Source organism: Miniopterus schreibersii (assembly GCF_964146895.1).
Source record: "Miniopterus schreibersii genome assembly, chromosome: 3".
Lineage (NCBI taxonomy): Eukaryota > Metazoa > Chordata > Mammalia > Chiroptera > Miniopteridae > Miniopterus > Miniopterus schreibersii.
Genome location: NC_138103.1, coordinates 4,001,802 through 4,012,130, shown reverse-complemented (window position 1 = coordinate 4,012,130; position 10,329 = coordinate 4,001,802). Strand labels below are relative to the sequence as shown.

General features: G+C 50.3%; 1 protein-coding gene across 3 annotated transcripts in view; it reads left to right on the top strand.

Moving 5' to 3' along the window:
* Positions 1 to 679: 679 nt before the first annotated feature.
* Positions 680 to 10,329, top strand: part of METTL9 (methyltransferase 9, His-X-His N1(pi)-histidine) — a 38,087-nt gene continuing 28,437 nt past the window's right edge. The window contains exon 1 of one of the 3 annotated variants that reach the window (XM_081133121.1): positions 680 to 1,044. In XM_081133121.1, coding sequence (XP_080989247.1) covers positions 883 to 1,044 — 162 coding nt within the window. In that variant the 5' untranslated portion in view covers positions 680 to 882. The remainder of the gene's footprint in view (positions 1,045 to 10,329) is intronic. The other 2 variants (XM_081133122.1, XM_081133123.1) reach the window with 2 other exon arrangements.

Below are 10,329 nucleotides of genomic sequence, written 5' to 3'. Positions count from 1 at the left end.
GCCGGTCGCAGCCCCGGCCTCTAACTCGGGGTCTTCGTTCTCGGGCAGGGTCGTCAACGCCTCAAAACATGACTTGCAGGTGCCCCAGCTGCAGCGGCTCCGAGCGCTCACTGATGCCTCTTACAAACCACTCGCAACTGGCCGGGGGGGGGGTATCCTTTCCCCCAAATTCCTGTCTGGTTGGCAGCCCCGGCAAAGAAGGGCTGACGCCTGTGGGTGGGGGTCGGGCTCGTCGGCTCCGAATGTAAACAGGGAAGCCACGCGGCCGGGCCAGTAACGGCGAAGCGCTTGGCAGTGTCCGCCTCCAAGGCGCTGGTCCTAGTGTCCGGAGGCGAGACCCCCCAGCCCCGGGCCAGTCAGCACAGCGGTGAAAGCCCGGCCGCGGGGTGGGACGGGGCCCAGAAACCACCGCCAGGGCGAGGGCAGGCCAGAAGCCCTGCGGCCGCCACCCTGCAAGGACCCGGAGGCTTCCGTCACCGCCCTCGGGGGGACCGCACCTATCCCCCAAAATACTAAACCGACCTCCGCCCGCGCGGAGCCCCGCGGACACCGGGTGAGGGCGCGCTCGCCGGCCGCGCGCTCCCCTCGCCCCGCCTCCGCCGGCCGGGCCCGCCGATTGGGCGGAAGGAGAGACGCGCCCGCCGCTCCTCCGCGCTCCGGCTGGAAACCAGCGCCCGCGGCAGCGGCGTTCCGCGGGAAAGGCGGGGGCGGCGGGAAGGCCGCGCGCAGCCCGCCCCTCCCACCCGCCTGGGCCCGGCAGGGGCTGGACGGGCGAGGCGGGCGCGATGGCTCGAGCCCGGGCGGCGGCGGCGGCGGGCGGCGGCGGGTCCTGCTCCTCGCGGCGGCGCCGGCGGTGATCGGAGCGAGCGGCCGCGGCCCCCGATGCGGCTGCTGGCGGGCTGGCTGTGCCTGAGCCTGAGCCTGGCGGCCGCGTGGCTGGCGCGGAGGATGTGGACGCTGCGGAGCCCGCTGCCCCGCTCTCTCTACCTGGACATGACGAGCGGGCCGGCGGCGCCCGCGGGCGGCGGGAAGGAGAACCACCAGGTGCGGCGCGGCGGGGGGCGGCGGGGGCGGCGCGGCCTTCCCGCGCGGCGGCCATTGTGCGGGCGGCGGCCTCGGCGCCTCGGGAAGTTTCCCCGCCGGCGCTCGGCCGGAGCCCCGCGGCGCCTTTTGTTACCTGCCCGGCTGCCGCGGCCTCCAGGGTCCCCGCCGCGGGCGCCCCGGGCCCCACATGGTGGCGCGCCCCGGGCGGTGGTGGCCGCTGGGCCGCCTGGGCGCAGGGCGGTGGGCGCAGGGCGGTGGGCGCTGGGCGGTGGGCGGTGGGCGCCCGCTGGCGCCGGGCCCGTGGGCCGCGCGCCCCGCGCTCCCCGAGCCGCGCGCCCCGCTTTTTGTCCGGTTGAGCCTCGGCTCATACAAAGGGTCGTAAAGAGACGGAACCGCGCCTCGCCGGCTGGCTCGGGTGACGTTCGCCCGAAGCTTGGAGATGTGTTTGACAGGCCCGCGCCCCCGCTCCCGCCCCCGCCGCTCGGCCCCCGCGGGGAAGGGGCATTTCCTGCGGCCGGGGGTCGGGGCCTGACCGGAAGGACGCGGGGCCGGGGGAGGGGCGCGGGCTGCGCGGCCGCGGGGGCTCCGAGCCGTGGTCGGGCGGTGCGGCCTCCGGCAGCCTCGTTTCGTGCCCCTCGAAGTGCGTGCGGGCCGCTGCGTGTCCCTGGTCCCCCGCAGCGGCCTTCGGGGCGCCGGGCGGAGGGCGGGCCCCGCGCCCCGAGCCCCGCGCCCCGCGCCCCGCCTGGTGCCCCGGCGGCCGGCGTGCCCGGCACAGCCCCTCCCGGGCAGACTCCGTGCTTCCCGGCCTGCGGCGCGTCCTTTCCCAGTTTTCTGAGTGTCCTCGGCGGTCCTCCTTCCTCAGGCCAGGTGTTCAGCGAGTTTACACTCGGGTCGACCTCGTGCGTTTAGCGAAAGGAGAGAATTATCTTAGGAGGCAAAACAATTCATTTAGAAAAGTAGCGTTTAGGTTCTTAGGAGCAAACAGATTATAGTGGCCCTTTTTCTGCTATTAAAAGAAGTCCTAAATGCCCATACTTTTTTTTGTAATCGCACAGCGATCGCAATTCGTTAGGTGGTAGCTCCTGCGATGTTGTTCGGAGTGAACGTGAAGCTGGTAGGTGGTCGGAGGTTGTAAAACCAGGTTTTTTTGCTATGGATTAATTACGCACACTGGTCACAACGTCCTGGAGCGAGGATGCACGGTTCCCGAAATGTCACGTCTCCATCTGGAGCACAGAGAATGGCGTAAAACGACGAATTAGAAATGTCATTTTCAGCAGCTGGTAGAAATACTGCCCTGGATGGGGTACAAAGGAGGCTCGTTTCCGCTGACGTGTCGTTAGGGTGAGTGAGGCTCTTAGATGCAGGTGTTCGCTCCAGCGCTGGTCCCGACTGCCTCTGTCTACTGCTTGATGTCTTCAGTGCTCATAAAGTTGGACGGATTTTAAAAATTGAAAAACTGTTTCAGTCCTTTGATTTTTTATGGAATCTGGGTAGAATTACAGCTGTAGATATAGCCTCAGACTATCTCCTAACAGAGATTACTTTCTAATGGTGTACCCTTTTTAAAAAAAAATATTTTTATTGTTGACAGTATTGTAGACGTGTCCCCTATTTTCTTCCCTTTGCCCCCTTTCCCCTGGCCCCTGCCCCACCCCAGGCCTTCACTGAACTATTGTCTGTGTCCATGAGCTATGCATATAAGTTCTTCGTTTAATCTCTTTCTGTCCACCCCCCCCCCCCTTCTTAGATCTGTCAGTCCGTTCCATGTGTCCATGTCTCTGGACCTATTTTGTTCGTCACTTTATTTTGTTCATTAGATTCCACATATGAGTGAGATCATATGACACTTGTCTTTCTCTGACGGGCTTATTTCACTCAGCATAATCCTCTCCACGTCCCTCCAAGCTGTCTAATGTGTCAGGTTGTAAGGAAAACTAATACTGGTTGCAGCTACTGTACCTCATTTACTTTGTTATGCTCTGGAGATGCTCAAGTATGCTTGTGTGTGTGCGTGTGCATGTGTGTTTGTGCATGTGTGTTTGTGCATGTGTGTGCGTTTGTTTCAACCAATTGCATTAACAGTTTGGAAGCTAATTTCTTCAAGGTGAAGACTGAGCTGGTGCTTTCTGAATATTTAGGGGGAGATGAGCTCTTTTCCTTAGAATAATCAATCCAGACATTATTTTGAAATGATACAGTCACATTATGAAAATGCCCATAAATAAGGTGAAAACGAGCAAAAGAAACGTGTATAGAAACCACAGTGAGGTAAAGCGAATCAGGCAAAATTAGGTTTACAGCTGTGAGTACACGAAACAGTTTATTCTTGTATTCTTGTTTATTAATTATTATATTATTTTCCATACAGATGATTGTAAACCCACTTTTGCCCCACCCTATATTCCAGGATCTTGGATTTGCTTTATAAACTTTGTTGCTTGTGAAGTAACTCTAATGTTTTATTTGTGTGTTTTTAACCCTTCAAATGAGTAGTTTTACACAAGGTTTTCTGGTGTTCATTTGGGTGAGTGGGTTCCATAGCCGGTCACATCTGGTTCTTTTTAATATGTTTTTATTGGCTTTTAGAGAGAGGAATGGAGAGTGAGAGGGAGAGAAACATCGATGTGAGAAACACCTATCGGCTGTCTCTGGTATGCACCCTGCCTGCACCCCAACCAGGGATTGTACCCGAAACCTGGGCATGTGCCCTTACCGGGAATTGGACCAGCGACCTTTCGGTGAACAGGAAGGTGCTCCAACCAGCTGAGCCACACCAGCCAGGCACATCTGGTTCTTTTGGAGTTGTGCGAAAGTGGGGTTATGGATTTGATTGGACCATACTTGGCACAGTTTTCCTTATGGTTACTTTTGTTGAAATTATGATGGAGGATTCTGTGGTTAAAAGAATCCTCTGCCACATTGGCACTTGGGCAATGTTTAGTCATTAACAATTGCTGTTTAGTTACTAGAGACAGACTCAGGGCTCCTTGGAGCTAAAGCAGCTCTGAAACTGTAGTAGCAGCACCATTTTAGTAACTTGGTTTGCTGTGCTCACTTCAGAACTGAGATGATGGTTTGCTTTGGGCAAGCAAGAGTAGAGACTGGTTTATTTTAGAGCAAGGATATGGCTTGTGGGCCAGGTTGGGCTCACTGACTTTTTTTGTACAGCCTGTGAAATAAATTGTATTTTTAAATGGTTGCAAAAAAATACAGTATTTTGTAACGTGAAAATTTCTTCTATGAAATTCAAATTTCAGTGTCCACAAATAAAGCTTTGTTGGAGCAGAGTCACCGCATTCACTGCCTGTTGTCTGTGAGGGCTTCCAGCCTACAGAGGCAGAGTATCGGTTGCTACTTTGTGATCTGTAAGCCTAAAATATTTATTATCTGGTCCATTACAGAAAAAAGTTTTCCCCAGAGAAAAATGTCAGCTTCCTTAATCAGCGCATTCTTAATCACAGGTTGCAAGGTGGATAGATTGACTCACTGGGGAAAAACTAGTTATATCACTTTTCTATATTGGCAGACTTGGGTCTTTAAAAGAAAATGACAACAATAGAAACTTTGGATCTAGCCTTTTCTATGCATTGCACCTAATACTTAAAGTTAATGAAAGTATTATAGACCTATTGAAACTTGAAAGGACCCTTAGGCCCCACTAACTAGGTTTCTTGTAGTAATAGTCATTCCGTAGCTTCTTAATTGGTGAAGTGAAGAGAATTCTTACAGAACTCCCTAGAGCCAACCTAGGAGAATTTCTCCAGATGACCGGTTGCATGGCTTTTTACAGGCACAGACAATATTCAGTATCTGCAGTTATTAAGGTGTAACCTAAAATTGCAAGTATGTGGGTATTTGACTTATTTTATGTTTTCACCATTTTATAATACTTGGACATCATAGCCAGAGGTCAGAGGTTGTGCTAAAGGACAGATTTGGAAACCTAACTCCCCATCTACCTACGGAGGTGGACTGAGGTCAGGCATGAGTTAACAGTGCTCAGGGCAGTCGGCCAGCTAGCCGGATGGACACTGATGGATCTCTCCTCCTCTGAACTGCCCTCGAGAGTCTGGATGCCTTTGCAGCCGAATACCAAAGACATTTTGAAAAGGGCTTATTTCCTTCCTTATAACCTGTGCTGAAACCCTAAACTCGTGTTTGTTTCAGTTGCCTGAAACACTAGGATTTCTCTCCTGCTGGATGTACCAGGGGCCATGACGGGCATATAAAATGCCCTAGGAGACTTTCAAAAGCCAACTCTGTATAGATACTGACCTAAAAACACTAGCTGAAGTTTGTGACCTAAACAAAGATGGTAACTTCCAGAAAAAAACTGTTGTTTAGATCCTCTGAAGCTTTGTTCACATCTCAGGATTATAAAATACTAACAATGACTATTTGCAATGAATATTGACAATTATTTATGAAATCAAAGCTGAAGCAACTTAATCTGATCTGTGTAAATTGTTCCCCTGCATGATTGTGAGGGTGCCTTGGGTTGGTTTGTACCATTAGTAGAAAAATAATGAATGGTTTGACTGTTTACGCCTGTGCTGTGTTTATTTATTTATCTTTAGTATGGTTTTATTGACTTTAGAGAGAGAGGAAGGGAAAAGAGAGAGTGTAACATAGATGTGAGGGAGAAACATTGATTGGGTGCCTCCTGTACGCACCCTGATGGGACTGAACCCGCAATCTGACTGGGACTTGAACCAGTGACCTTTTGGTGCACGGGAGACCCCCAACCCACTGAGCCACACCGGCCAGGGCCCCTGTGCTGTGTTCAGATGCACGAAGGTGTCAATGGTGAAGTGTGTGCACTCGTTTGATTGTATTGCAAAAACATAGACAGTGGTTTTTGAGACCTTAGCTGCCAAGGTCACCAGTGTCATTGGAACTGATTTGACTAAACCCTGTACTAGAAAAGATTCTGTGTTCACAGACCCCGCAGTGATGCCTTCCTCATGGTTTTCAGTGGCTTTGAATGCCTCAGGTCTTTGGTCACTTACTGCTTTTGGGAATGGCTGTGTGCCCAGACCAGAGGTAGTATGGTTTTTATGCACTGCCTTGCACTTCAGCTCTCCACTGACTGGATTTTGTGGACCTTGTACAGGAAGGAGAAGGAACCTACAGTTATTGTCCTGTTGTGTGCCAGGCACTTTAAATATATCACTCCCTCTAATCCTCATGGTAGCTCTGGGAGAGGTGGTTCACCCCCCCTTTATAGACAGAAGGTGAAGCTAAGGGATGAGACTTGCTTGAGAGCCCAGTACCACAGATGGTGGAGCTGGGCTTTGAGCCCCGGTCTGTCTGCTTTTCCCACCGTTTCATGAGACCCCCTAGGAAGCCTGTGGAACAGGCCGCCTTCTCCGTGGGGAACGGCTCACTCGTGGCCCTGTGTGTGGATGTGAAGTCGCGCAGTGGGTGCCCAGATGCGAGCTGGAGTGGTTGCAGTTTGAGTCAAACGGGTGGACACCTGCTCTGAGTGCCGGCCTCATCCAGTTTGTATGCTTTTCATCAAGTTTAATGTCAGAAAAAAAATTACCTGTGGTGTCTTTTTTTCTGTCTCCAACCAATTCTCCAGTTCTCTGATATTAACCAGGTGCCCTGTTAGTTCTGTTCTGACACTAGTGACTGGAGTTCATGGCCGTTCACAGACTGCCCTCACTTCAGGTGCTGGCCGCCGGTCACGGGCCACTTAGCTGCAGTCTGGGGACCCCTAGGTTAGGTAATTTGCGAGAGAGACTCACAAAGAGTATAAGAAAACACTTTACTTATGTTTACTGATTTATTATAAAGGATTCAACTCAGAAACAGCCAAACTGGCGACACCGAGGGGGGGGGGACTGGGGGAGGGCAGAGCGGCCATGCCGGTGAGGCGCACCACCCTCCCAACTCACAGTGTGTTCCCCAGTGTGTTCCCCAGCGCACAGTTCCCAGAGCCCTGTTGTCTAGGACTTGTGGAAGCTTCATAATTAGGTGTGATTTAAGTCATTGGCCTTGAGAGTTCCACCTTCCATCTCATTAGCTCACAGAAGTTGCTCTTAACACTCAAGATATTTTAGGGGCTCTGCCTGGAACTGGGGATAAAGACCAAATATTTATTTTTTATTATACCACATTACCAAAAATCAGGAAGTTGGTTTTTAAAGATAATTTTCTAGTTCTACTGTGCTTGAATCCTTTATATTTTGGAATGAAAGACCCATTATATCATACAGCTCATGTTTGACTAGTTGAGGAACTCCAAAAAAATAATTTCAGAAAAATGTGTAACTGGATCCCTCAGCTGATAAGCAGGTGTAATTTTATAGGAAATTTGCATCTCTACTTTGAAGGAGTACTTCTGCAGTCAGTACTTCGCTGCTTTGATTAATAGCACCCAGCACACACCCAGCTGCCTGTCGTCAGCCTGATCCGGCTGTTTATTGTTTGGCTATTACTGTGCCTGCAGTCTTGTTGCAGGTGGGGTGAACCCTGCTAGTTGCTGTCATTCTCAGAAGATGTTAGGTTTAGTTATCACACCCTGCTTTATACCTGGCATCAGCAGGTGTCTGCAGAGCATGACTCTGGGTTGATGTGTTTGTTATTTAAAAGATTTACTTATTTAGATTGAACAAAGTTGGAGTGAACTTTAGAGGAAGATGCCAGGACGAGGCTTTTTCAGACACTGGTCTCCAGATGGGGCTCCAACCCAGCATCTGGTCCTTCCAGTGTGAAGGTTTAACAAGCACAATACCCTGCTCTTATCTACCCACCTTTGTCTCTGTGGTCTGTGAAGGGCACACATTTAGAGCACTTGCCTGCTTGACAGGGCACAGGGACCTGCAGACAGGTCCCCCCACCCAGTGCTGCGAGCTCATTACAGCTGTCCATCAAAGCCTGGCTGTCCAGCGGGAGCTCCAGGGGCACTGCCAGGGGTTGCAGGGGCTCCCTCCGTGCTGTTCTCTCTAGTCAGCGTCTCGCCTTAAGGGCAAGGTGGCCGCTCACTTAACCCTGGCCAAGATCATAATCCCATTGCTTGTTTCTCTTGGTTTCTGATTCCCCCTCTGGAGCATGAGTTCCTGAGGCCACTGTTAAACTTAGGTAGTCAGGAAACTACTGGGAAGTCAGAGCGATGATTTTTCTGTGTAAGCCCGTGGAGCGCTCTAAGCAGTGCGATTCTGCCCCCTGGGGAACTTGGCAATGTCTGGAGTATTTGGGTGTCACAAGGAGGGCTGCTACTGGCATCTGGGGGGTAGAGGCCAGGGCTGCTGCTCAACACCCTGCAGGGCACAGGGTGGCCTGTGACAAGGAGGCCCTGGCCCAGGTGCCAGAGTGTTCAGCTGAGAACCCTGTCCTCTAGTAATTCAGTTGCCCTCTAGATCAGGCTCCATTTCCTCTAAACACATCCAGTCCAGTTTAATTGGCAAAATAGTCCTGCTTTTCTTTGAAAGTGAATGTCAAGCAGACACACTGGGTAGAGGTGAAGAGAAGCTTCTTTGAAAGAAACTCCTTATAAAACATGTACCTGGAATAGGAACTTGAATCGGCGGGAGCTGCTCAGGGCCCCCAGGCTGCCCGTTTCTCAGGAGCTAGGAGGTGCTCAGCTGGGTACCTGGCACAGGTAGGCGCTCAGTCAGTGGCCTTCTTTCTTGCTCATGGTAACACAGTTCTGTGGTGGGCGGGGGATCGAGCCACTGTTTGCAGAATTGGGTTTAAGCAAAACTCTCGGAGATGGAGCATTTTGGATTTTATCCTAAGACTTCTGTGAAGCAGAATAAAAACTTATTTTTAAAAAATTTGCATTTTTAAAGAAGTTGCTTGGCCACTTAAAATTTCAAAATACTTTTAATTTCTGGAAGAGTAAAATTTAGATATGTGTATGTATATGTGTTTTTTAAAAAATAATAGCTTTATTGAGATATACTTCATGTACCATAAAATCCATCCTTTTAAAATGTACGCTCCAGTGGTTTTTAGTACTGTACATACAGAGTTGTGCAGTCATCACTCTCCAATTTCAGAAGATTTCCATCACCCCAAAAAGCAACCCCATGCTCATTAGCAGACACTGCCATGTGCCCCCCCCTCCCCCCAGCCCTTGGCCCTCACAATCTGCTTTCTGTCTCTGGATTTGCCTATTCTGAAGTCATAAATTGTGGCCTTTTGTGACTGGATTATCTCACTTAGCATAATATTTTCAAAGTTCATGTTATTTCATGAATTGGTATTTCTTTTTTATGGTTGAGTAATATACACAAATATATTGTTGTATGGATGAATCACATCTTGTGGGTCCATCAGTTGATGGTCACTAGTTGTCCCCACTTTTTGGTGATGTGAAGAAAGCTGCATGGAGTTGACGCTTGCATCACACATGTGGTCAGGAGGAACATGGGCTTCAACCCTCAGCTTTGAAGAGAGGGCTTTTCTCCTGATTCCGTGGCACATTTTGTTTAGTAAGCGGCTTCCTTTCTGAAAGTCACATGTGGCAGTAAAGGTTTAAGCGCCTGTGTTAATGTTGATGAACTGAGAGAAATGGTGTTAAAACCTGAGTTTTCCTTTTGGCATTTGAAAGCAGTATTTGTGGTTAATGGTGCTGCTGCTCGCTTAGTTCTGGAAGTCAGAGTCCACTGTTGCTCTGTTTTCCATTTTCAAGTGGATGCCAAGGATTCCTTATCTTAGCCCCTCGGTCTCACCTGAAGGACTTCTTGCCCACATTAATAGAATGTACCTGATTGCCTATTACCGAGGAGATGGCTTTCATCTCGACTAGTCATTTCAGAGAACAAAAAATAAATAAATGCCAGAGTGGTGTTAGTATTACAGAGTTCAGAATGTGCACAGGGAGGTCACGAGAATAAAAAAGGCTTTATGACCTGCACTGATTATACCTTGAGGCATAGTGAATATTAAGAACTAGTTAATGTTTAAGGGTGAACATTTTTATTTTTAAAAAAAATATTTTTATTGATTTTAGAGAGCGGAAGGGAGAGGGGGAGAGAGAGAGAGAGAAACATCAACGATGAGAGTGTCATTGATCAGCTGCCTCCTGCACCCTCCAGACTGGGGATGGAGCCCGCAGCCCAGGCAGGTGTCCTGACCGGGAATTGAACCACCATTCCCTGGATCCTAGGTCGATGCTCCACCGCTGAGCCACCCCCAGTGAACATTTTTAGACCAAGGAAAAAAGTGTAGGCCTGACTGTAAGAAGCTTTAGATCTGGCCTGTCACATAGAGTGGTAAAAACAATTCATCTTCAAGTTCAAGCAGCTTTGTTAACTGTGTTTAAATGATAAA